This window comes from Oncorhynchus clarkii, chromosome 16 (assembly GCF_045791955.1).
Source record: "Oncorhynchus clarkii lewisi isolate Uvic-CL-2024 chromosome 16, UVic_Ocla_1.0, whole genome shotgun sequence".
Taxonomy (NCBI): Eukaryota; Metazoa; Chordata; class Actinopteri; order Salmoniformes; family Salmonidae; genus Oncorhynchus; species Oncorhynchus clarkii.
In genome coordinates this window covers 67,840,852-67,868,732 of record NC_092162.1, presented here as the reverse complement: position 1 = coordinate 67,868,732, position 27,881 = coordinate 67,840,852, and the positions used below count along the sequence as shown (strand labels likewise).

The following is a 27,881-nucleotide window of genomic DNA, read 5'->3' as shown; positions in this document are numbered from 1 at the left end:
GTCACAGGAGACTGCTGAGGGGAGGAAGGCTTGTAGCCTTGAGTAGCTGGTGCAAGATCATCCTCAGTAATAGGGGCAGTGTGTCAAGACACTCCTGGGGATTCTTTAATCACATGACCAAGGTGTCAGGGGGAAGCGGTTGGCAGGGTCAGGTTTAGAAATTATTCTGTGGGCTTCTACGACTGGTTGATTAGCCTAGCATCTGGGTCAACCTAGACAATGGCACTTACTCTCTCCTCCCTCTGCACACGCTGGTGGCTGACGTCAAGTGTAACCAATGCAGACCCTCTGTTAACTAAGGTGCAAGTCTCATATAGTAGATGAAAGACACATGTTTCTCTGTCTGCCTTAATTTACCCACTTTCAATGTTTCCTCTTTCAACTCACTCTGGTACTAAATGTGATCATAAAATGTTGTTCACTTTTACACCGAGTGTACAAAACATTAAGAAGACCTTCCTAATATTGAGTTGCCCCCATTTCGCCCTCAGAACAGCCTCATTTCGTCGGGGGCATGGACTCTACAAGGTGTTGAAAGTGTTCCACAGGGATGCTGGCCCATGTTAACTCCCAAAGCTTCCACAAGTTGTGTCAAGTTGGCTGGATATCCTTTGGGTGGTGGACCATTCTTATAAACACATGGGAAATTGTTGAGCGTGAAAAACACAGCAGCGTTGCAGTTCTTGACTCAAACCGATGCGCCTGGCACCTACTACCACACCCCATTCAAAGGCACTTAAATATTTTGTCTTGCCCATTCACCCTCTGAATGATACACACACACAATACATGTCTCAATGGTGTCAAGGCTTAAAAATCCTTCTTTAACCCGTCTCCTCCTCTTCATCTACACTACTTGAAGTGGATTCAACTAATTATATCATGAATGAACCATAGCTTCCGCCTGGATTCACCTGGTCAGTCTATGTCATGAAAAGAGATGTTCATAATGTGTTGTACACTCAGTGTACTTTACAACCCTCTTTGAAATAAATACAAAAGCTAAAACAATCAGAAGAAGAAGAATTTATTATGTAGTAAGTAGGTCGTATTCCCCATCACATGAGAACTACATACTGCAACATCTGATACAACTAAAGGATAACTAAGGACTACATTTCCCTCTAGTGGTAAAAATGCTACATTACAGAAGTGCTTTCATTCATTTTCATGAATAATTTTCATGAATCATTTTTCATGACTGTTCTCCTACATTGTTATCAGTGTTGTAAAGTAGTTTAAGTAAAAATAATTTTAAAGTACTACTCAAGTATGATAATTTAATACTTTTTACACCACTGATTGTTACATACATAAAATACGATGATCTAAAAGACTAAAGAAGAAAAATTGTAAAATGTTTCAAAGGTCAAATTGTATATAATGTTATCCTACTGTAATCTGTCACTATGACTCTCTCGTGGACAGAGTACGTAACAATTCACACAACATTATAGTTCTGGATGAACTGCGATTCTTCACTGATTTCCCCTCTAGTTTGGGGAGGGGTAATATTGGTCACATTTATCACCAGTCAGGTGTTTGTCACAAGTTAATGTGTAAGAGAATGTGAAACTCCCATTACTGAGTCCACAGCTATGCACGTGGCTCCCCTGCTCCAGGTTTACAGAACACCCACCCTGGAGGTCATCGTCACGTTCCCCTGGGGACTTATCCCACACCTGGAGCTCTAGAGAGGACTGGGTGTTTACATAGTTAAAGTTGAAATGTGTATGCCAAAGTGGATCATAGGTGGTGATCCAGCGGGTCAGCCTGTGCTGACCTGAACACCACAGTTTGACGTAAACCTCTGGTTCGGCCATCCCATCACCCCTCAGACTAAACCCACGGTCCACAAAGACAGTCAGTCTGCCTCTCCCTGCCAACAGGGGGCAGCAATCAGCAGAGAGGTCAGGTGAATCCCTGCATGCTTGATTCTCTGTCTTTATTCTCTTAATCCCGCTGTCGATCACATACTGACTAATAGCTGTTTGTAGATCAGCGCTCGTCTGTTTGTCATCAACCAGTTGATATAGAGGCTGCAGGGAGAAGGATACCATTTCCGGAAACTCATTTAGGCTTTTCATCCATTTTAAGAAACTATCTATATTAGCTTTTCTCATAGAAGCAACTCCATTTAAGGTTCTCCCACCGTTCACTTCCGTGTGGTGGCTTAAGAAGCCCATGCTGTACCCTGTTGCACTGTCAGAGTTGGTAGCGACCTTCGAACATTGTCCACCCAAAAGGTTTAGCCCCAAGTCAACGGGCAGTCCTACAGGTATGTCCAAGTCCAACCCCATACTCAGACATGTTTCCACGTCGGACACAAAGACCTTGTTTAGGGCTGCTAGACAGGTGCGAATGCTAGTCACCCTCTTCATCATCCCTCCGAGGTCTCCATCACTGATGTAGTGGGTTCCGTAGGTATCAATGATGTCCTTGTACGCCTCACTGTTGGATGTGTAGTGGTGTGGCAGAGAAGCTACGCGTCGCTGGAAATCCAGGCTAAGTGGGGGTTTGCTGGGTACACTGAAACTAAAAGAGGGTTAGAGTGGGGGTTTACTGGGCACACTGAAACTAAAAGAGGGTTAGAGTGGGGGTTATCTGGGTACACTGAAACTAAAAGAGGGTTAGAGTGGGGGTTTACTGGGCACACTGAAACTAAAAGAGGGTTAGAGTGGGGGTTTACTGGGCACACTGAAACTAAAAGAGGGTTAGAGTGGCTGTTAGCTGGGCACACTGAAACTAAAAGAGGGTTAGAGTGGGGGTTTGCTGGGTACACTGAAACTAAAAGAGGGTTAGAGTGGGGGTTATCTGGGCACACTGAAACTAAACGAGGGTTAGAGTGGCTGTTAGCTGGGCACACTGAAACTAAAAGAGGGTTAGAGTGGCTGTTAACTGGGCAGTTATAAGAAATGTACAAATCTCCTATATATCAGGGGGCACAATTCAGGCCCTACAGTTTCACAGTCCTGCTGGTTTTCATTTTGCCCTGGTATGTAATTGATAAATTAATATTACTGATTGGCTGGAGAGCAAGTCTGGTCCCTCCCTGGAAATGATGTCTCTGCTTAATAAAAGGTCATGCTGAAAATCTGCATGACTGTGACCCTCAGAGCTGAAAACGCCTGCTTAGAATTTGCAAAGTGAATTCTAAAAAAGGACAACTTTCAAAAGTATATTGAACTTGTTGATGGGATAAATTAATCCAAGGAGGAACTATATATACATTATTGCTCTCTAGGAAACAGCAAACTAGATGGTCCCATTTTTTTTTTAAGTGTTTCAAAAGCCATTTTATGGCTAAAGTTTGCTGAAAGCGCTGAGAGAGCGCTGCACAATTGCTTCAAGCACTTAGAATTTAAATACACATGACCTCACAAACATCATGATACATGGCCTGACCTGTAAACAGAGCAGGTAAATTGTTGAAATGAGAAGGAAGACTTGTCTGCGTTTGAGTGTGCGGATGCAAAGCCGGACACCTTGGACTTGCTGCCTGCTAACTGCAGGTCTACATTCTCCAGCTTTAGCCCCGCCTTCCAGTCATTCGCTATAAAGAAGGCTATATCATCCACAAGAGAGCTGACAGAGTAGTAGTAGGAACTCAGAGTCTTCCTCTTGCAGTCACTTTCGGCGCGCCAGTCCTTCATATGCAAGGGGAGTTTCTGAAGCTCACCTCCCATAAGTGGGTTCACACATACCATGCAGGAGTTAGCCAGGTAACTGTTGACATCAAACACAGAGGCCCGTTTTTGTCTCAGTGTTACGACATCATAGCCCATCCCAGCCAGTTTGTAGCCAGGCACAAAGGAACAATTGGCGCATTCTTCTGGGGTCCCTAGACGACAGGTGAACACTCCCTCCAAGCTCGACAGAGCCAGGAAACCCATGAACACCGGGTGAAACACGGGAGAGCGGACGACTGATGCTGTCATCGTTGTCACTCCTGATTGGTCAGTCTAGAAGAGAGGATTTAAATAACGAAGGTTGTCACTCTCCTTTTTTTATTTTTTTATTCTACAAGTGAGAAAAAGGTTCCGCTAAGGAAGGTGATCATTTTGATTCCACTGTCTTCTACTATACTTCCCACAACACAACGACTATTACTTCAGTCTTTTAAACCAAAACACTTTGTTTAAAAAAAGAAAGTAGTTCATTTTAGACAGTATATTGTTCATAAAATACTCAAACCTTTAGATCCATTATTAATATGATTTGATAAATGTTCCTTCTCTCCCCGGTTGGCTGTCAATACTTACAACGTAAAATCCACAGCAGATCTCTCTGTCCTCTCATGTCCACATGAAATGATCTCTGTACCCACCAGCTCTCAGAGTAAACAAAGACTGGCTCCTCATCGTGTTACAAACTGCATGGTGGGAAACGGGGTTTATGCATTGATTCTACACATCTGGCAAACCAGCAGGAAAAATACAATTAATAATGATTAACCGTAGTGTAGAGTAATGATGTGCATGACAGACATCTTAAAGCAAAAACTGCTACGTTTTCACCAACAAAACTGTCAGCAGTCACATACAGAGCTGAATACTTTTTTTGTTGTTGTGTGTAAATCTCCTGTTGAAAATGTATTTTATTTTATTTTACCTTTATTTAACTAGGCAAGTCAGTTAAGAACAAATTCTTATTTTCAATGACGGCCTTGGAACAGTGGGTTAACAGCCTGTTCAGGGGCAGAACGACAGCTCAGGGGTTTGAACTTGCAACCTTCCGGTTACTAGTCCAATGCTCTAACCCTGCCACCCCATGCTTTCTGTACTTGGCCCAATCTCTATCCACTTGTATCCAGTTTGAATTATTCCCACAGTGGTAAGATCTCATCAAATCTCTTCTTATTGATTCAACAGAGGATGCAATATTATCTGTTTTCATATTGTTTGTAATCTAACTAGGGTCAATGATACACATCTGGGGCTTCAAAATAAATATCCAGACGCCTGCTGTAAACAGTGGAATGTTTGTTCAAAATAAATAAATAATCACAAAGATTCCCAAAGAGGTGGTTATAACTTACAGAGACTTTACTGATCATTTTCTGGACCATCCTCATGTGCATTGTGTTTTTCATGGGCATGGCAAACGTGGTTTTTCAAGATAACATGTTTTTCATGGGCATGGCAAACGTGGTTTTTCAAGATAACATGTTTTTCATGGGCATGGCAAACGTGGTTTTTCAAGATAACATGTTTTTCATGGGCATGGCAAACGTGGTTTTTCAAGATAACATGTTTTTCATGGGCATAGCAAACGTGGTTTTTCAAGATAACATGTTTTTCATGGGCATGGCAAACGTGGTTTTTCAAGATAACGTGTTTTTCATGGGCATGGCAAACGTGGTTTTTCAAGATAACGTGTTTTTCATGGGCATGGCAAACGTGGTTTTTCAAGATAACTTGCTTTTCATGGGCATGGCAAATCAAACTCTCTGAGGGCATTGGCCTGCAGGGCATCTCCATGTCAAAAGCAACCCTGAGTAGGTCAGTTGGAGAATTCATTCTACCTTATTCGCATATTACCCAGAGTGCCTTTCGAGTGAATTGTAGTTAATACCCGTGACTGTATTTGTTAGTGGCAGAGATATCATTGTTGTAGTCAATGATTTTCAGTACTGTAGCCTTCACCAAGTGAGTGTTGAAGTGAACACGTTATCTTTCAAATTAAACTCTTTATGAAAATACATTACATGTATCATAAGGCCATTATTTGAGGGGCTAGTTACACCCTAACGCAGTGGTCTGAAACTCCTGGTTTACAGGTCACATCAAACCTGCAAGTCACATTATGCTGGCTTGCAAGGTGATGTGTTATTTCTATCGGAATCTAGCACAAAGTGAGGATTTTCAACAATTTGAACTTCTAATTCACCTGCAACCAGTATTCAGAATGACTGCCAGGGAAGATTGTTTACTGACCACAGGAGGCTACTGAGGGGAGGATGGCTCATAATAAATGGCTGGAATGGAGTGAATGGAATGGTGTTGAAAACATGGAAACGTGTTCGATGCCATCCCATGTATGCCGCTCAAGCCATTACCATGAGCCCTTCCTCCCCAATTAAGGTGCCACCAGCCAGCCGCCTGTGTTATTGAGACTAGATAATTGGTTTAGACTGGAACAGCCATCTCAGTAACAGGTGCAATATGTCCATCTACTAACAAAGGTATGCTATTTATTGTGTAGCATGATTAATCAACCAATCAAAGTAAATGCAAAAACACAGGTATTGAAACAAACAATTCTGAAAATCAACCTGCTGGTTAAGTAGGACAATGAAAATGCTGTTTTGAACAAACAGGAATATTTTACTGAACAAACTTGTGGAAATTCAACTGACTTTGAGCAGAGTTTGTTGAGTAAACACACATTAGCTCAGCGTCTGTCCTTTTGACGTCCACTCAACTCAGAATAACGCTGATTAAGCAATGTGTGGTGTGTGTGTGTGTGTGTGTGTGTGTGTGTGTGTGTGTGTGTGTGTGTGTGTGTGTGTGCCTCTGGCAAACAAGGTGGAAACTACAGACATGATGAGTTATTCATCTTATATTATATCTGACACGAAGACGTTACAGGACAGGAGAAAGATGTATAGATTTTAACAAAAGGCAGGGAAATCCTGAACAGATCAATAGTTATTTTATATATAATGTAAGATTATAAAATAGTTAAAACAAAAAGTTAAAAGGCATGGACTAGATACTAGAGGTTAAAATTGACAATTGTGTCAAGTTCATTCATAAAAACGTTAAACAGAATGCAGACTCCTGTACGTTGTAAAGAATCCAATGGAAGCATCAAGAAGGAAATTACTGAAAATATACTTTTGGAAATATGACTCATGACTGAGATAGGTAGGATAGGTTCCTCCTCAAAGGATAAAATAACACCGGTTGTCAGTTCACCGTAATCCGCCTCTCGATTGGTTCCCCTCTAGTTTGGGCTGGGGACATAGTGATCACGCTTAGGAGCAGTCAGGTGTTTGTCACAAGTTAATGTGAGGGAGAAAGAGAAAGTACCATGGTTCAGTCCACAGTGATGATAATGGTTCCCATGCTGTGTGTTTATATATCACCGACCTGGGGGGTTGTGTTTATATAGGGGCTTATACCACACCTGGAGCGTTAGACGGTGATGATAATGCTTCCCATGCTGTGTGTTTATATATCACTGACCTGGGGGGTTGTGTTTATATAGGGGCTTATACCACACCTGGAGTGTTAGACGGTGATGATAATGGTTCCCATGATGTATGTTTATATATCACTGAGTAAACAATAAACAAGTCAATAACACAGTCAATTTTTTATTTTTATTTTTGTATTTTTTTAAAGAGTCTATATACATTGTGTGCAAAAGGCATGAGGAGGTAGGCGAATAATTACAATTTTGCAGATTAACACTGGAGTGATAAATGATCAGATGGTCATGTGCAGGTAAAGAGCGTAAAAGTAAATAAATATAAACAGTATGGGGATGAGGTAGGTCAATTGGGTGGGCTATTTACCGATAGACTATGTACAGCTGCAGCGATCGGTTAGCTGCTCAGATAGCAGATGTTTGAAGTTGGTGAGGGAGATAAAAGTCTCCAACTTCAACGATTTTTGCAATTCGTTCCAGTCACAGGCAGCAGAGAACTGGAAGGAAAGGCGGCCGAATGAGGTGTTGGCTTTAGGGAAGATCAGTGAGATACACCTGCTGGAGCGCGTGCTACGGGTGGGTGTTGCCATCGTGACCAGTGAACTGAGATAAGGCGGAGCTTTATATAGGGGCTTATACCACACCTGGAGCGCTGGAGTGGACTGGGTGTTTACATTGCCAAAGTCAAAATGTCAATGTCAAAATGGATCACAGGTGTTTTTAACAATGTGGGTTTCCCTGTACTGACCTGCACTCATCACCCCTCAGACCATCCCCATGGTCCACTCATCACCCATCAGACCATACCCATGGTGCACTCATCACCCTCAGACCATACCCATGGTGCACTCATCACCCCTCAGACCATACCCATGGTGCACTCATCACCCCTCAGACCATCCCCATGGTGCACTCATCACCCCTCAGACCATACCCATGGTGCACTCATCACCCCTCAGACCATACCCATGGTGCACTCATCACCCATCAGACCATACCCATGGTGCACTCGTCACCCCTTATACTGAACCCACGGTCCACAAAGACAGTCAGTCTGCCTCTCCCTACCAACAGGGGGCAGCAATCAGGAGACAGGTTGGGAGAACTCACCCCACAAGGTGTCTGTTCTGTCTTGTTTTTCTCAATCCCATTGTCTTTCACATTCTGACCAATAGCTGCTTGTAGATTATCCCTCACCTTGGTGTCATGAACCAAGTCACGCAGAGGGAGACCAGTGAAGGACAGAATGTCTGGGATCCTTTCTAGACTATTCAGATATTTTTTTGAAGCCTTCAGAGTCTGGTTTGGTCAAATCAAATTAAAGTAAATCATTTGAATCAAATACATGTTTAGCAGATGTTATTGTGGGGGTAGCAAAACACTTTTTGGTTCCTCGCTCCAACAGTGCAATAAATATCTAACAATACACAATAATACACACAAATCTAAAAGTAAAAGAATGGCATTTTGAAATATATAAATATATGGATGAGCACGGAAAACTATAGTTTGTTATTAACAAGAAATGTGTGGAGTGGTTGAAAAACGAGTTTTAATGACTCCAACCTAAGTGTATGTAAACTTCCCAACTTCAACTGTATATTTTATGCCCCCCCCCCCCCCCACTGCTAAAACCAAGTGGCTGTAGATGTCCTAAAGTGTGCCCAAGGTGATGCGCTGGGCTGACCGCACCACCCTCTGAAGAGCCCTGCAGTTACGGACGGCGACGCTGCCGTACCAGGCGGTGATACAGCCTTATGCTCTCAGTGGTGCATCTGTAAAAGTTAGTGTGGGTCTTAGGGGCCAAGCCAAATTTATTCCACCTCCTGTGGTTAAAGAGGTGCTGTTGTGCACTCTTCACCATGCTGTCTGTGTGTTGGTGGATTTTCACCTTCTCCACCGCGGTCCCGTTGATGTGGATAGGGGCGTGCTCCCTCTGATGTCTCCTGAAGTCGATGATCAGCTCCTTTGTTTTGTTGATGTTGATGGAGAGGTTATTGCCTGGCACTACTCCGCCAGGGCCCTCACCTCCTCCCTGTAGGCTGTCTCGTCGTTGTTGCTAATCAGGCCTACCACTGTTGTGTCGACTGCAAACTTCATGATTGAGTTGGAGGAGTGCATGACCACACATTAACGGTTGAACAGGGAGTACAGGAGGGGGCTGAGCATGCACCCTTGTGAGGCCCCAATGTTGAGGATCATTGTAGTGGAGGTGTCGTTGCCTACCTTCACCAGCTGGGGGCAGTCCGTCAAGAAGTCCAGGGTTCAGACCCAGGGCCCCGAGCTTAATGAAGAGCTTGGAGGGTACTATGGTGTTGAAAGCTGAACTGTAGTCAATGAACAGAGATCTTACATAGGTATTCCTCTTGTCCAGATGGGATAGGGCAGTGTGCAGTGTGATGGCTGATTGCATCATCCATGGATCTAATGGCACAGTATGCAAATTGCAGTGGGTCAGTCATCCCCACCTGTCACCTCAGTGCTGTGACTCAGGAAACCCTTGTCATAACCTGTAATGCTGTCTTCATTATTAAAGACCTTTGAACCCTGCCCACTCAACACATTTAACAACCCCATGCCATCAGACAACCCCATACTAAGACATGTCTGCACCTGGGACACAGACACCTGGTTCAGGGTGGCCAAGTAGGTGTGGATTCCAGTCACCCTCTTCATCCTCCCCCCAAGGTCCACCAGGTGAATGTAGTGGGTTCCATAAGTGTCAATGAACTGCTGGTACGGGTCACTGCTGTTGGACGTGTACTCCTTTGGGAGAGAAGCTATGTTGAACTGCTGGTATGGGTCACTGATGTTGGACGTGTACTCCTTTGGGAGAGAAGCTATGTTGAACTCCTTTGGGAGAGAAGCTATGTCCCGCTGGGACTCTACTGGAGGCCCTGAATCTAGGAGATGGAAAGAGCAAGTTTACTGTGAGGGTAGGTGGTGTTGACAGGGTACTGTGAGGATAGGTGGTGTTGACAGGGTACTGTGAGGGTGGGTGGTGTTGACATGGTACTGTGAGAGTGGGTGGTGTTGACATGGTACTGTGAGGGTAGGTGGTGTTGACATGGTACTGTGAGGGTGGGTGGTGTTGACATGGTATTGTGAGGGTGGGTGTTGTTGACAGGGTACTGTGAGGGTGGGTGTTGTTGACATGGTACTGTGAGGGTGGGTGTTGTTGACAGGGTACTGTGAGGGTGGGTGTTGTTGACATGGTACTGTGAGGGTGGGTGTTGTTGATAGGGTACTGTGAAGGTGGGTGGTGTTGGCAGTGTTTGTTGTTATTGTTTGCAATGAAGAAATGTCTCAATGTAATAAATTGCATCAGTTACCAAATTAGTCAGCATAGAATATCTCTGTTCTCTCTGCTATCCATACACAGAGATCTCTGTTCCCTCCTCAATGTAGTCACCATAGAATATCTCTGTTCTCTCTGCTATCCATACACAGAGATCTCTGTTCCCTCCTCAAAGTAGTCACCATATAATATCTCTGTTCTCTCTTCTATCCATACACAGAGATTTCTGTGTCCTCCTCAAAGTAGTCACCATATAATATCTCTGTTCTCTCTTCTATCCATACACAGAGATCTCTGTTCCCTCCTCAAAGTAGTCACCATATAATATCTCTGTTCTCTCTTCTATCCATACACAGAGATCTCTGTCCTCCTCAAAGTAGTCACCATATAATATCTCTGTTCTCTCTTCTATCCATACACAGAGATCTCTGTCCTCCTCAAAGTAGTCACCATATAATATCTCTGTTCTCTCTTCTATCCATACACAGAGATCTCTATGTCCTCCTCCCCTCTTTTTATATGAAAGGAACAAAAGCACTAAACTTAGTGTTATCCTCCTTCTCAAGATAGCAAATGTTTGACTTATAATTTGATCTCAATACAATGTGCAGATGAGAATGACAGCGTTGTTTTTATTCCTTTCAGATTATTAATAGGAGAGTGTGTAAAGACCGACGCGGGACAGGAGAAGCAGGTACAGGGAGTCAAAAATGTAATAGGGAACAGACATAGAACACGACAGGAACAGTGTCAGCACACGGGTGAACAAGGACATATGACAAACATCAGTCCCGAAGCAGGGAACAGAGCTTAGGGAACAGACAGATACAGGGAAGGCAATAACACAAGTAATAGAGTTCAGCTGAGTCCAATGAGTGCAGATGCGCGTGACGGGGAGAGGCAGGTGTGCGTACTGATGGTGGCTTGATTGCGTAATCTTGGAGAGCCCTTGAGAGCCAGCGGCAGGAAGAGCTGGAACAGGCGTGACAATACGTCCTGCCTGGGTGAGCCGGCCGTGACATGGGCGCTGGGCAAGCAGGCTGGGAGAGGGGGAGGAAGAGCGGGAGGAAGAGCGGGAGGAAGAGCAGAAGCACGCGCGACATAGTGTGTCAGTGTTTACAGAATGCCAGAGTGAGAAGGGATTATCATGTTTTTTTTTTTGAGAAGGGATTATCATGTTTTTTCTTTGTCATTATGGAGTATTGTGATGTCATTATGGGGTATTGTGATGTCATTATGGAGTATTGTGATGTCATTATGGGGTATTGTGTGTAGATTGATGAGCAGGGGGGACGGGACAATTTAATCCATTTTAGAATAAGGCTGTAAAGTTTCAAAATGTGGTAAAAGTCCACCAGAGCTGTTTCCAGAGAATTGAATGTTCATTTGTCAACCATAAGCCGAGAATTTGTCAGTATGTCCAACCGGCCTCACAACCACAGACCACAGTTAACCACCCCAGCCCAGGACCTCCACATCTGTCTTCTTCACCTGAGGGATCATCTGAAACCAGCCACCCGGATAGCTGATGAAACTGTGGGTTTGCACAAATGAAGAATTTCTGCACAAATTGTCAGAAACCGTCTCAGGGAATCTCATCTGCGTGCTCGTCATCCTCACAAGGGTTTTAACCTGACTGCTGTTCCTCGTCGTAACCAACTGCGGAACCAACTTCAGTGGGCAAATGCTCACCTTTGATGGCCACTGGCAAGCTGGAGAAGTGTGCTCATCACAGCTCACGGTTTAACTATACCGGGCAGATGGCAGACAGTGTGTATGGCGTCGTGTGGGTGAGCGGTTTGCTGATGTCAACGTTGTGAACAGAGTGCCTCATGGTGGCGGTGGGGTTGTGATATGGGCAGACATAAGCTACGGACAACTAACACAACTGCATTTTATCAACGGCAATTTGAATGCACAGAGATACCGTGATGAGATCCTGAGGCACATTATCGTGCCATTCATGCAACGGCTTTCTTCTGTGGACGAATGAGAGGACCAAAGCGCAGCGTGGTTAGAGTCAACTTGTTTAATAAAGACGATAAAACGTGAACACTACAAAATACCAAAATAACTAATGTGAAAACCCCAAAACAGTCCTATCTGGTGCATAGACACAAAGACAGAAGACAATCACCCACAAAATACCCAAAGAACATGGCTGCCTAAATATGGTTCCCAATCAGAGACAACGATTAAGCACCTGCCTTTAATTGAGAACCAATCTAGGCAACCATAGACTTACATAAACACCTAGAAAGGATACAGCCCCATAAACATACAAAACCCCTAGACAAGACAAAACACATGCATCACCCATGTCACACCCTGACCTAACCAAAATAACAAGGAAAACAAAGAACACTAAGGTCAGGGTGTGACAATTGATCCGTTGCCAACACCTCATGTTTCAGCATGATAATGCACAGTCCCATGTCGCACGGATCTGTACACAATTCCTGGAAGCTGAAAAAGTCCCAGTTCTTCCATGGACGTCATACTCACCAGACATGTCACCCATTGAGCATGTTTAGGATGCTCTGGATTGACGTGTACGACAGCGTGTTCCAGTTCCCGCCAATATCCAGCAACTTCACACAGCCATTGAAGAGGATTGGGACAACATTCCACAGGCCACAATCAGCAGCCTAATCAACACTATGTGAAGATGATGTGTCGCGCTGAATGAGGCAAATAGTAGTCACACCAAATACTGACTGATTTTCTGATCCAGGTCCCTACTTGTTTTTTTAAATGTATCTGTGACCAACAGAAACATATCTGTATTCCCAGTCATGTGAAATCCATAGATTAGGGCCTAATGAATCTATTCCCAGTCATGTGAAATCCATAGATTAGGGCCTAATGAAATCTTAAAATGACTGATTTCCTATGATCTGTAACTCAGTGAACTCACATGTTGCATTTATATTTTTGTTCAGTGTATGTTACAGAGTCATTTAACATTGTTTGGAGATATGAATTTGGGTTGTACTCAACTCGTTACACAGTGAACTGTGGGTAACATTACACTGTGGGTAACATTACACTGTGGGTAAAAACATGACACTGTGGGTAACATTACACTGTGGGTAAAAACATGACACTGTGGGTAACATGACACTGTGGGTAACATGACACTGTGGGTAACATTACACTGTGGGTAACATTACACTGTGGGTAAAAACATGACACTGTGGGTAACATGACACTGTGGGTAACATTACACTGTGGGTAACATTACACTGTGGGTAACATTACACTGTGGGTAACATTACACTGTGGGTAAAAACATGACACTGTGGGTAACATTACACTGTGGGTAACATTACCCTGTGGGTAACATTACACTCGTTGTGGTTACAATGTATAATTACAAAAGTATATTAATTCATTTTCATGAATCGTAGGATGTTCTTCAAGGTGAAGAGATTTTTGTTTTTAAATGGTTCAGTAATATTATATAACTTCCTAATTCCACTGCAATATGTCACAACTGATTTCCCCTCTAGTTTGGGGAGGGGTAATATTGGTCACGTTTATCACCAGTCAGGTGTTTGTCACAAGTTAATGGGTAAGAGAATGTGAAACTCCCATTACTGAGTCCACAGCTATGTCCGTGGCTCCCCTGCTCCAGGTTTACAGAACACCCACCCTGGAGGTCATCGTCACGTTCCCCTGGGTCCTTATCCCACACATCCCATCACCCCTCAGACTAAATCCATGGTCCACATACTGTTAGTTGTTAGTTGCCTCTTCCTGCCTGCAGGGGGCAGTATTCAGCAGAGAGGTTGGGTGAACTCACCACACAGGTTGGGTGAACTCACTACACAGGTTGGGTGAACTCACTACACAGGTTGGGTGAACTCACGACACAGAGTGTCTGTTCTATTTTGTTTTTCTCAATCCCGCTGTCTATCACATATTGACTAAATAACGTCTCTGTGATTATCACTCCGCTTATTGTCATTAACTGACCCATTAACAGAGGAAACAGAGAGAAGGACATGATGTCTGGAAACCTTTTACAGACTGTTCCGACTTTTAATTTGCAAAAAAAATTTAAAATGTGGTATGGTTTATGTAGTCTATTACCGTTTGTGAAAAAGAACATTTATAGTAAAACATTTATATATATATATATATTATTACATTTGTTCTCCCTCTCCCCATCGTTAAATTACTTTTAATACTCACAGATCTTCAATATCTCGGTGCTCTCTCTCTCTTTCTATCTCTCTCTCTCTCTCTCTCTCTCTCTCTCTCTGTGTGTCTCATTTCTCGCCACAAAATGATCTGTGCTCTTTGTCTCTCTCATAAAGAGTGCAGAGACTCTAAACAACTGTAGGTAGTTATCCATTTTATCAGGATATAAGCTACATGAGTCCAAAGGTTACATAATCACATATCTAACTACAGAATACCTCAACATCAAAAGCACAAATGTACATGATGAAAAGATACAATGTTTAACCAAATGCATGAAGCCTAATGGTGGTGAGACTGTTGATGGTATAGATCTACAGAATGCCACTTCAGGGAGGAGAAAGGGATGTACTGAGCAGTCTGCATGGTGAGAAGATAGAAGCTGGTATCAGTAATAGTAGTCTGCATGGTGAGAAGATAGAAGCTGGTATCAGTAATAGTAGTCTGCATGGAGAGAAGATAGAAGCTGGTATCAGTAATAGTAGTCTGCATGGTGAGAAGATAGAAGCTGGTATCAGTAATAGTAGTCTGCATGGTGAGAGGATAGAAACTGGTATCAGTAATAGTAGTCTGCATGGTGAGAGGATAGAAACTGGTATCAGTAATAGTAGTCTGCATGGTGAGAGGATAGAAGCTGGTATCAGTAATAGTAGTCTGCATGGTGAGAGGATAGAAGCTGGTATCAGTAATACTAGTCTGCATGGTGAGAGGATAGAAGCTGGTATCAGTAATAGTAGTCTGCATGGTGAGAGGATAGAAACTGGTATCAGCAACAGTAGTCTGCATGGTGAGAGGATGGAAGCTGGTATCAGTAATAGTAGTCTGCATGATGAGAGGATAGAAGCTGGTATCAGTAATAGCAGTCTGCATGGTGAGAGGATAGAAGCTGGTATCAGTAATAGCAGTCTGCATGGTGAGAGGATAGAAACTGGTATCAGCAACAGTAGTCTGCATGGTGAGAGGATGGAAGCTGGTATCAGTAATAGTAGTCTGCATGGTGAGAGGATAGAAGCTGGTATCAGTAATAGCAGTCTGCATGGTGAGAGGATAGAAACTGGTATCAGTAATAGTAGTCTGCATGGTGAGAGGATAGAAGCTGGTATCAGTAATAGAAGTCTGCATGGTGAGAGGATAGAAGCTGGTATCAGTAATAGTAGTCTGCATGGTGAGAGGATAGAAGCTGGTATCAGTAATAGTAGTCTGCATGGTGAGAAGATAGAAGCTGGTATCAGTAATAGTAGTCTGAATGGTGAGAGGATAGAAGCTGGTATCAGTAATAGAAGTCTGCATGGTGAGAGGATAGAAGCTGGTATCAGTAATAGTAGTCTGCATGGTGAGAAGATAGAAGCTGGTATCAGTAATAGCAGTCTGCATGGTGAGAGGATAGAAGCTGGTATCAGTAATAGTAGTCTGCATGGTGAGAGGATAGAAGCTGGTATCAGTAATAGTAGTCTGCATACTAGTTTACATATTACGAGTTACACCCCTTAGCTAGGATGGTGGCTGTTTATTATATTACGAGTTATACCCCCTAGCTAGGATAGTGGCTGGTTATTATATTACGAGCTACACCCCCTAGCTAGGATAGTGGCTGGTTATTATATTACGAGCTACACCCCCTAGCTAGGATAGTGGCTGGTTATTATATTACGAATTACACCCCCTAGCTAGGATAGTGGCTGGTTATTATATTATATTATGAATTACACCCCCTAGCTAGGATAGTGGCTGGTTATTATATTATATTACGAGCTACACCCCCTAGCTAGGATAGTGGCTGGTTATTATATTACGAGCTACACCCCCTAGCTAGGATAGTGGCTGGTTATTATATTATATTACGAGCTACACCCCCTAGCTAGGATAGTGGCTGGTTATTATATTACGAATTACACCCCCTAGCTAGGATAGTGGCTGGTTATTATATTATATTACGAGCTACACCCCCTAGCTAGGATAGTGGCTGGTTATTATATTATATTACGAGCTACACCCCCTAGCTAGGATAGTGGCTGGTTATTATATTATATTACGAGCTACATTCCCTAGCTAGGATAGTGGCTGGTTATTATATTATATTACGAGCTACACCCCCTAGCTAGGATAGTGGCTGGTTATTATATTATATTACGAGCTACACCCCCTAGCTAGGATAGTGGCTGGTTATTATATTATATTACGAGCTACACCCCCTAGCTAGGATAGTGGCTGGTTATTATATTACGAGTTATACCCCCTAGCTAGGATAGTGGCTGGTTATTATATTACGAGCTACACCCCCTAGCTAGGATAGTGGCTGGTTATTATATTATATTACGAGCTACACCCCCTAGCTAGGATAGTGGCTGGTTATTATATTACGAGCTACACCCCCTAGCTAGGATAGTGGCTGGTTATTATATTATATTACGAGTTACACCCCCTAGCTAGGATAGTGGCTGGTTATTATATTACGAGCTACACCCCCTAGCTAGGATAGTGGCTGGTTATTATATTATATTACGAGCTACACCCCCTAGCTAGGATAGTGGCTGGTTATTATATTACGAGCTACACCCCCTAGCTAGGATAGTGGCTGGTTATTATATTACGAGCTACACCCCCTAGCTAGGATAGTGGCTGGTTATTATATTATATTACGAGCTACACCCCCTAGCTAGGATAGTGGCTGGTTATTATATTACGAGTTACACCCCCTAGCTAGGATAGTGGCTGGTTATTATATTATATTACGAGCTACACCCCCTAGCTAGGATAGTGGCTGGTTATTATATTACGAGCTACACCCCCTAGCTAGTATAGTGGCTGGTTATTATATTATATTACGAGCTACACCCCCTAGCTAGGATAGTGGCTGGTTATTATATTACGAGCTACACCCCCTAGCTAGGATAGTGGCTGGTTATTATATTACGAGCTACACCCCCTAGCTAGGATAGTGGCTGGTTATTATATTATATTACGAGCTACACCCCCTAGCTAGGATAGTGGCTGGTTATTATATTATATTACGAGCTACACCCCCTAGCTAGGATAGTGGCTGGTTATTATATTATATTACGAGTTACACCCCCTAGCTAGGATAGTGGCTGGTTATTATATTATATTACGAGTTACACCCCCTAGCTAGGATAGTGGCTGGTTATTATATTACGAGCTACACCCCCTAGCTAGGATAGTGGCTGGTTATTATATTATATTACGAGCTACACCCCCTAGCTAGGATAGTGGCTGGTTATTATATTACGAGCTACACCCCCTAGCTAGGATAGTGGCTGGTTATTATATTACGAGCTACACCCCCTAGCTAGGATAGTGGCTGGTTATTATATTATATTACGAGCTACACCCCCTAGCTAGGATAGTGGCTGGTTATTATATTACGAGCTACACCCCCTAGCTAGGATAGTGGCTGGTTATTATATTACGAGCTACACCCCCTAGCTAGGATAGTGGCTGGTTATTATATTATATTACGAGCTACACCCCCTAGCTAGGATAGTGGCTGGTTATTATATTACGAGCTACACCCCCTAGCTAGGATAGTGGCTGGTTATTATATTACGAGCTACACCCCCTAGCTAGGATAGTGGCTGGTTATTATATTATATTACGAGCTACACCCCCTAGCTAGGATAGTGGCTGGTTATTATATTATATTACGAGTTATACCCCCTAGCTAGGATAGTGGCTGGTTATTATATTATATTACGAGTTACACCCCCTAGCTAGGATAGTGGCTGGTTATTATATTACGAGCTACACCCCCTAGCTAGGATAGTGGCTGGTTATTATATTACGAGCTACACCCCCTAGCTAGGATAGTGGCTGGTTATTATATTATATTACGAGTTACACCCCCTAGCTAGGATAGTGGCTGGTTATTATATTATATTACGAGTTACACCCCCTAGCTAGGATAGTGGCTGGTTATTATATTACGAGCTACACCCCCTAGCTAGGATAGTGGCTGGTTATTATATTATATTACGAGCTACACCCCCTAGCTAGGATAGTGGCTGGTTATTATATTATATTACGAGCTACACCCCCTAGCTAGGATAGTGGCTGGTTATTATATTATATTACGAGCTACACCCCCTAGCTAGGATAGTGGCTGGTTATTATATTATATTACGAGCTACACCCCCTAGCTAGGATAGTGGCTGGTTATTATATTATATTACGAGTTACACCCCCTAGCTAGGATAGTGGCTGGTTATTATATTACGAGCTACACCCCCTAGCTAGGATAGTGGCTGGTTATTATATTATATTACGAGCTACACCCCCTAGCTAGGATAGTGGCTGGTTATTATATTACGAGCTACACCCCCTAGCTAGGATAGTGGCTGGTTATTATATTACGAGCTACACCCCCTAGCTAGGATAGTGGCTGGTTATTAACGAATTACACCCCCTAGCTAGGATAGTGGCTGGTTATTATATTATATTACGAGCTACACCCCCTAGCTAGGATAGTGGCTGGTTATTATATTACGAGCTACACCCCCTAGCTAGGATAGTGGCTGGTTATTATATTATATTACGAGTTACACCCCCTAGCTAGGATAGTGGCTGGTTATTATATTATATTACGAGCTACACCCCCTAGCTAGGATAGTGGCTGGTTATTATATTACGAGCTACACCCCCTAGCTAGGATAGTGGCTGGTTATTATATTATATTACGAGCTACACCCCCTAGCTAGGATAGTGGCTGGTTTCTAACATAAAATTCCATGTAGGTGTCCAGTCCTAAGTTATTAAAGGGGAATATCAGAACAATCTTTTGGTATTTCAGTGATGTGGCTGGAGACATGTTGCTTCTTGAAAGTCCAGAAATCTTGACAGCTTGACTGCTGACATGCAAAACATTTCGAGACTGTGTTATTAACAGTGTCCAACCTGGCTACTGCAACTAGTTCACAGTAAATCAAATTGTCTTAAAGGCACATACACCAATTATGCAAAATCAGGGTAAAATGATAGACCATTTTATTTGTCAAGTTCTCTGCACACAAGCTATAATAAATATGTGAAGGTGAGGAAGATGATAAACGTTATGAAAAGCCTCACCCTAATCTGAAATAGACATTGTTCATTATAAAAACACAAGTCAACAAGTATGAAATAATTTGATATATGTACAAAAAAATGCATATTTACAAGATAGTAAAGTGTTAAACCCAAAACACACACTGTTTATATCACAGGGTTGTGTTGATGTAAAATCTCATTAACTCAATGTGAAATCTGAATCCTAATCAAAATGTCTGCCCCCTAGTGTCATTCAGTAGTTCCCTTAATGCAGTTTTGAAAAGTTAAAGGTTTAAAAGTCAATGTACAGGTGGCATGTTAAATAAAATGTGAGACACGATGATGTGTGTTTAACGAAAGCATTTAGAGAAGCATGTCAAAACTCCCTTTGATTCTGATCAATCCCATGACCAATATCATAATTTCTGCCACTTTGTGTGTCAAAATTACTTGTAGGTTGTTTTACTTTGATGTGACTGGATCTATGATAAGCAGATCCATACCAGACTGTCAGGGGGTCTATGATAAGCAGATCAATACCAAACTGTCAGGGGGTCTATGATAAGCAGATCAATACCAGCATACTGTCAGGGGGTCTATGATAAGCAGATCAATACCAGACTGTCAGAGGGTCTATGATAAGCAGATCAATACCAGACTTTCAGGGGGTCTATGATAAGCAGATCAATACCAGCAGATTGCCAGGGGGTCTATGATAAGCAGATCAATACCAGCAGATTGCCAGGGGGTCTATGATAAGCAGATCAATACCAGCAGATTGCCAGGGGGTCTATGATAAGCAGATCAATACCAGCAGATTGCCAGGGGGTCTATGATAAGCAGATCAATACCAGCAGATTGCCAGGGGGTCTATGATAAGCAGATCAATACCAGCATACTGTCAGGGGGTCTATGATAAGCAGATCAATACCAGCAGACTGTCAGGGGGTCTATGATAAGCAGATCAATACCAGCAGACTGCCAGGGGGTCTATGATAAGCAGATCAATACCAGCAGACTGTCAGGGGGTCAGAATCTACTCCATCACATTCACCAATGTTGAAATAGGCTGACACGTCTTCCCAATAACAGACTAGAGTATAGATAAGCGACATGTCATCTGCATTGTAGAAAGAGAGTTCCTTGGTTGCACAACTTAGGTATAGAGCTATCTTTCGAGGTGTATCTCTTAAAAGGATTTGTTTTTCAGTACCCATACCGTGAACAGTATATTTTTGATTTCTATACCTGAGACACATTGTTTTTGAACCAAAAAGTTTCAACCCAAAAATCCCCGAAGTTTTTTTAACTCCCAGTTCCCAGAAAGCCCCACTTCCCACTTCTATTTCCCAGCAGTGTTGTCCAGTGCTGAACTTACTGTTACTCAGTAATTTTGATTGTTGTGATTGATGTCGAGCTGAATGAGCTGATTCCGCATTTCTGGGAGTACAAAACACACTGCGTCTGTCATTGGAGATAGTCAGTTTCTGACTCACTGTTTGTAGTGTTAGTCTCTCTGGTAGAGGATTGATTACCTGCAGCATCTCCTTCCACACAAAGAACTGCAGGTGAGACTCATAGGGCCCCAGAGAGAGGGAGACAGGTGTCACCTTTAGGTCAGACTCGTAGGGCCCCAGAGAGACGGAGACAGGTGTCACCTTTAGGTCAGACTCATAGGGCCCCAGAGAGACGGAGACAGGTGTCACCTTTAGGTCAGACTCATAGGGCCCCAGAGAGAGGGAGACAGGTGTCACCTTTAGGTCAGACTCATAGGGCCCCAGAGAGAGGGAGACAGGTGTCACCTTTAGGTCAGACTCATAGGGCCCCAGAGAGACGGAGACAGGTGTGACCTTTAGGTCAGACTCATAGGGCCCCAGAGAGACGGAGACAGGTGTCACCTTTAGGTCAGACTCATAGGGCCCCAGAGAGAGGGAGACAGGTGTCACCTTTAGGTCAGACTCATAGGGCCCCAGAGAGAGGGAGACAGGTGTCACCTTTAGGTCAGACTCATAGGACCCCAGAGAGACGGAGACAGGTGTCACCTTTAGGTCAGACTCATAGGGCCCCAGAGAGAGGGAGACAGGTGTCACCTTTAGGTCAGACTCATAGGGCCCCAGAGAGAGGGAGACAGGTGTCACCTTTAGGTCAGACTCATAGGGCCCCAGAGAGACGGAGACAGGTGTCACCTTTGGGTCAGACTCATAGGGCCCCAGAGAGAGGGAGACAGGTGTCACCTTTAGGTCAGACTCATAGGGCCCCAGAGAGACGGAGACAGGTGTGACCTTTAGGTCAGACTCATAGGGCCCCAGAGAGAGGGAGACAGGTGTCACCTTTAGGTCAGACTCATAGGGCCCCAGAGAGAGGGAGACAGGTGTCACCTTTAGGTCAGACTCATAGGGCCCCAGAGAGACGGAGACAGGTGTCACCTTTAGGTCAGACTCATAGGGCCCCAGAGAGAGGGAGACAGGTGTCACCTTTAGGTCAGACTCATAGGGCCCCAGAGAGACGGAGACAGGTGTCACCTTTAGGCCAGACTCATAGGGCCCCAGAGAGAGGGAGACAGGTGTCACCTTTAGGTCAGACTCATAGGGCCCCAGAGAGACGGAGACAGGTGTCACCTATAGGTCAGACTCATAGGGCCCCAGAGAGACGGAGACAGGTGTCACCTTTAGGTCAGACTCATAGGGCCCCAGAGAGAGGGAGACAGGTGTCACCTTTAGGTCAGACTCATAGGGCCCCAGAGAGAGGGAGACAGGTGTCACCTTTAGGTCAGACTCATAGGGCCCCAGAGAGAGGGAGACAGGTGTCACCTTTAGGTCAGACTCATAGGGCCCCAGAGAGACGGAGACAGGTGTCACCTTTAGGTCAGACTCATAGGGCCCCAGAGAGAGGGAGACAGGTGTCACCTTTAGGTCAGACTCATAGGGCCCCAGAGAGAGGGAGACAGGTGTCACCTTTAGGTCAGACTCATAGGGCCCCAGAGAGACGGAGACAGGTGTGACCTTTAGGTCAGACTCATAGGGCCCCAGAGAGAGGGAGACAGGTGTCACCTTTAGGTCAGACTCATAGGGCCCCAGAGAGAGGGAGACAGGTGTCACCTTTAGGTCAGACTCATAGGGCCCCAGAGAGACGGAGACAGGTGTCACCTTTAGGTCAGACTCATAGGGCCCCAGAGAGAGGGAGACAGGTGTCACCTTTAGGTCAGACTCATAGGGCCCCAGAGAGAGGGAGACAGGTGTCACCTTTAGGTCAGACTCATAGGGCCCCAGAGAGACGGAGACAGGTGTGACCTTTAGGTCAGACTCATAGGGCCCCAGAGAGAGGGAGACAGGTGTCACCTTTAGGTCAGACTCATAGGGCCCCAGAGAGAGGGAGACAGGTGTCACCTTTAGGTCAGACTCATAGGACCCCAGAGAGACGGAGACAGGTGTCACCTTTAGGTCAGACTCATAGGGCCCCAGAGAGAGGGAGACAGGTGTCACCTTTAGGTCAGACTCATAGGGCCCCAGAGAGAGGGAGACAGGTGTCACCTTTAGGTCAGACTCATAGGGCCCCAGAGAGAGGGAGACAGGTGTCACCTTTAGGTCAGACTCATAGGGCCCCAGAGAGACGGAGACAGGTGTCACCTTTAGGTCAGACTCATAGGGCCCCAGAGAGAGGGAGACAGGTGTCACCTTTAGGTCAGACTCATAGGGCCCCAGAGAGAGGGAGACAGGTGTCACCTTTAGGTCAGACTCATAGGGCCCCAGAGAGACGGAGACAGGTGTGACCTTTAGGTCAGACTCATAGGGCCCCAGAGAGAGGGAGACAGGTGTCACCTTTAGGTCAGACTCATAGGGCCCCAGAGAGAGGGAGACAGGTGTCACCTTTAGGTCAGACTCATAGGGCCCCAGAGAGACGGAGACAGGTGTCACCTTTAGGTCAGACTCATAGGGCCCCAGAGAGAGGGAGACAGGTGTCACCTTTAGGTCAGACTCATAGGGCCCCAGAGAGACGGAGACAGGTGTCACCTTTAGGTCAGACTCATAGGGCCCCAGAGAGAGGGAGACAGGTGTCACCTTTAGGTCAGACTCATAGGGCCCCAGAGATACGGAGACAGGTGTCACCTTTAGGTCAGACTCATAGGGCCCCAGAGAGACGGAGACAGGTGTCACCTTTAGGTCAGACTCATAGGGCCCCAGAGAGAGGGAGACAGGTGTCACCTTTAGGTCAGACTCATAGGGCCCCAGAGAGAGGGAGACAGGTGTCACCTTTAGGTCAGACTCATAGGGCCCCAGAGAGAGGGAGACAGGTGTCACCTTTAGGTCAGACTCATAGGGCCCCAGAGAGACGGAGACAGGTGTCACCTTTAGGTCAGACTCATAGGGCCCCAGAGAGAGGGAGACAGGTGTCACCTTTAGGTCAGACTCATAGGGCCCCAGAGAGAGGGAGACAGGTGTCACCTTTAGGTCAGACTCATAGGGCCCCAGAGAGACGGAGACAGGTGTGACCTTTAGGTCAGACTCATAGGGCCCCAGAGAGAGGGAGACAGGTGTCACCTTTAGGTCAGACTCATAGGGCCCCAGAGAGAGGGAGACAGGTGTCACCTTTAGGTCAGACTCATAGGGCCCCAGAGAGACGGAGACAGGTGTCACCTTTAGGTCAGACTCATAGGGCCCCAGAGAGAGGGAGACAGGTGTCACCTTTAGGTCAGACTCATAGGGCCCCAGAGAGACGGAGACAGGTGTCACCTTTAGGTCAGACTCATAGGACCCCAGAGAGAGGGAGACAGGTGTCACCTTTAGGTCAGACTCATAGGGCCCCAGAGAGACGGAGACAGGTGTCACCTTTAGGTCATCCACCCTGGACTTGTATGGACGCTCCTTGGTGGCTCCTTGCGTCTCAGTCGTGTCCTCCCCATGAAGTTCTGGTGGTGGCATGTCCCTGTTCTTTAGTGCCTCCACCTCAGACAGGCCCTGTTCATTCCACCACTGCAGGAAACCCTCACTGTCCGGGATGTTCTGAGCAGATTTCATCATCACCTCCTTCACTTTCCTCTCTGACAGTATCAACTCCATACTCTCTAAATTCCCTCTCATCTTCGTCAAGGTCTTCTCTTCTTTCTCCTGCAACTCATTCTTTATCTGATCTTCCCTCTTCTTCAGAAACTGGTGCATCTCTTCAAACTGGCTGCTGATTTGAGTCCTCAGCTGACAGGACTTAGTCTTGGTTTTTGTCATCTCTTTTTCCTGTTGTTTGGCCAGGTGCTCCACGGAGCTGTTGTCACTAGTGAGGAACTGAAGGGCCTCATCTAGTTCCCTCCTCCTAGCTGAGGCTGCCTCTTTGATAGGTTTAAACTTATGCCCGTCATGCTTCTCTCCGTCCCGGCATATGACGCAAACCAACTGTTGGTCTGTCTCACAGAATAGTTTCAGTTTCTCGTCATGGTCTGGACACAACCACTCTGTCCCCTTAGAAAAAAATAAGTGGAATGAATTATTATTATTATTTTCTCCATAACATCCCAGATAAAGCATACAAAACACAGGTAGTTAATGAAATGTGCAAAAATGCTGACTTGTAATATATTTTCCGTAAAGGTTGCTGGTTCGAATCCTCGGGCCGACTAGGTGAAAAGTATGTCCATGTGCCCTTAAGCAAGGCATTTAACCCTAATTGCTCCTGTAAGTTTCTATGGATAAAAGCATCTGCTAAAATGTGAAATGTAAAAAACTCACCCTTGTCTTCTCGTCGCGTACTGGTTCCTCTTTAGCTTTGTCGGCCAAGCTCTTCAGAATGTGATTGGTTGAGAGATTTCCCTCAGCTGTTGAGATTCTAGCCCGGCAATGAGGACACAGATTCTGTGTTCTCCGAAAGTTTGTAAAACATTGTCGACAAAATGAGTGACCACAGGAGAGGCTGACTGGATCAGTGAAGAGAGGGAGACACACAGAACAGGTTAGTTCCTCTACGTACGCTGTAGACGCCATCTCTCACACCTTATCCTTACCTAATCCTGTGTAAAAATGAGGAAACAGCTTTTAGTTTCACATCTATTCATCGTGGTTGTGAAACACTTTAACCACACCCTCTCTACGTGTACATTCAGCTCTACAGACACAGAGACTGACTAATCTACAAATCACCTTGCATCATAAATAACTACTCAATATTATTTGTAGATCAGTCAGTCGGTCACAATTTACCCATGGTACATCACGGCTTTGATGCACAGCCAGAAATTCTTCAGGTACCTGAAAGTAGCAACAAAGTAAAGAAGTCCAACATCACACCCTACTGGTTAATCAGTGAAGAGATATGAGATTCTCTTCAGACCTTGGTGTTAATGCCTAGGCTTCACACCTTGGGGTTAATGTCTAGGCTTCGCACCTTGGGGTTAATGTCTAGGCTTCGGACCTTGGTGTTAATGTCTAGGCTTCGGACCTTGGGGTTAATGTCTAGGCTTCAGACCTTGGTGTTAATGTCTAGGCTTCGGACCTTGGGGTTAATGTCTAGGCTTCAGACCTTGGTGTTAATGTCTAGGCTTCGCACCTTGGGGTTAATGTCTAGGCTTCAGACCTAGGTGTTAATGTCTAGGCTTCAGACCTTGGTGTTAATACCTAGGCTTCGGACCTTGGGGTTAATGTCTAGGCTTCGTACCTTGGTGTTAATGTCTAGGCTTCAGACCTTGGTGTTAATGTCTAGGCTTCAAACCTTGGTGTTAATGTCTAGGCTTCGGACCTTGGGGTTAATGTCTAGGCTTCAGACCTTGGTGTTAATGTCTAGGCTTCGGACCTTGGGGTTAATGTCTAGGCTTCGGACCTTGGGGTTAATGTCTAGGCTTCAGACCTTGGTGTTAATGTCTAGGCTTCGCACCTTGGGGTTAATGTCTAGGCTTCAGACCTAGGTGTTAATGTCTAGGCTTCAGACCTAGGTGTTAATGTCTAGGCTTCGGACCTTGGGGTTAATGTCTAGGCTTCGAACCTTGGTGTTAATGTCTAGGCTTCGAACCTTGGTGTTAATGTCTAGGCTTCGCACCTTGGGGTTAATGTCTAGGCTTCAGACCTTGGTGTTAATGTCTAGGCTTTGAACCTTGTTGTTAATGTCTAGGCTTCAGACCTTGGTGTTAATGTCTAGGCTTCAGACCTTGGGGTTAATGTCTAGGCTTCGGACCTTGGTGTTAATGTCTAGGCTTCAGACCTTGGTGTTAATGTCTAGGCTTCGGACCTTGGTGTTAATGTCTAGGCTTCAGACCTTGGTGTTAATGTCTAGGCTTCGGACCTTGGTGTTAATGTCTAGGCTTCGGACCTTGGGGTTAATGTCTACACTTCAAACAGAGGCTGTGTTACACAGCACACTTACAGGAGTACAAGCTAAGATGTTGTTTTGGCCCCAATATCCTTTATACCACTGTGTTCCTTTCATGTGTTAACCTACCTAACTGACATGACAGTGGTAAGTGAGAGATAACTAACATGACAGTGGTAAGGGAGAGATAATTAACATGACAGTGATATGGGAGAGATAATTAACATGACAGTGATAAGGGAGAGATAATTAACATGACAGTGGTAAGGGAGAGATAATTAACATGACAGTGGTAAGGGAGAGATAATTAACATGACAGTGATAAGGGAGAGATAATTAACATGACAGTGGTAAGGGAGAGATAATTAACATGACAGTGGTAAGGGAGAGATAATTAACATGACAGTGGTAAGGGAGAGATAATTAACATGACAGTGATAAGGGAGAGATAATTTACATGATGTCACGCCCTGACCTTAGTTATCTTTGTTTTCTTTATTATTTTGGTTAGGTCAGGGTGTGACGGGGGTGGTTTGTGTAGTTTCTTCTATGTCTAGGTGTTTAAATGTCTATGGTTGCCTAGATTGGTTCCCAATCAGAGGCAGCTGTTTATCATTGTCTCTGATTGGGGACCATATTTCGGTAGCCACATTCCTTGGGTATTTTGTGGGTTATTGTCTATGTGTAGTTGCCTGTCAGTACTCGTGTCGCATAGCTTCACGGTCGTTTTGTTTAGTTTGTTCAGTTTTAATTCTTCATTAAAAGAAGTATGCATTCTTATCACGCTGCGCCTTGGTCTCCTCGTTATGACGAATGTGACAGAATAACCCACCAAACCAGGACCAAGCAGCATGAAAAGGAGGAACAGCGCTTAATGGGGAAATGGACCTGGGAG

At 44.5% G+C, this 27,881-nt stretch overlaps 2 protein-coding genes across 2 annotated transcripts; both read right to left on the bottom strand.

The window, feature by feature from the left end:
- Positions 1–1,013: 1,013 nt before the first annotated feature.
- On the bottom strand, positions 1,014–4,312 carry LOC139367762 (perforin-1-like). Its single transcript, XM_071106086.1, has 3 exons — positions 4,263–4,312; positions 3,406–3,962; positions 1,014–2,535 (listed from the first exon to the last, which is right to left on the bottom strand). Exons 2-3 carry the CDS (start codon positions 3,936–3,938, stop codon positions 1,494–1,496), a joined length of 1,575 nt encoding a protein of 524 aa, XP_070962187.1. The 5' UTR covers positions 3,939–3,962; positions 4,263–4,312; the 3' UTR covers positions 1,014–1,493.
- A 15,324-nt stretch (positions 4,313–19,636) lies between these two features.
- Positions 19,637–25,706, bottom strand: LOC139367761 (nuclear factor 7, brain-like). The gene is made up of 3 exons (XM_071106085.1): positions 25,417–25,706; positions 24,478–25,149; positions 19,637–21,309 (listed from the first exon to the last, which is right to left on the bottom strand). Exons 1-3 carry the CDS (start codon positions 25,666–25,668, stop codon positions 20,704–20,706), a joined length of 1,530 nt encoding a protein of 509 aa, XP_070962186.1. The 5' UTR covers positions 25,669–25,706; the 3' UTR covers positions 19,637–20,703.
- Positions 25,707–27,881: the final 2,175 nt, after the last annotated feature.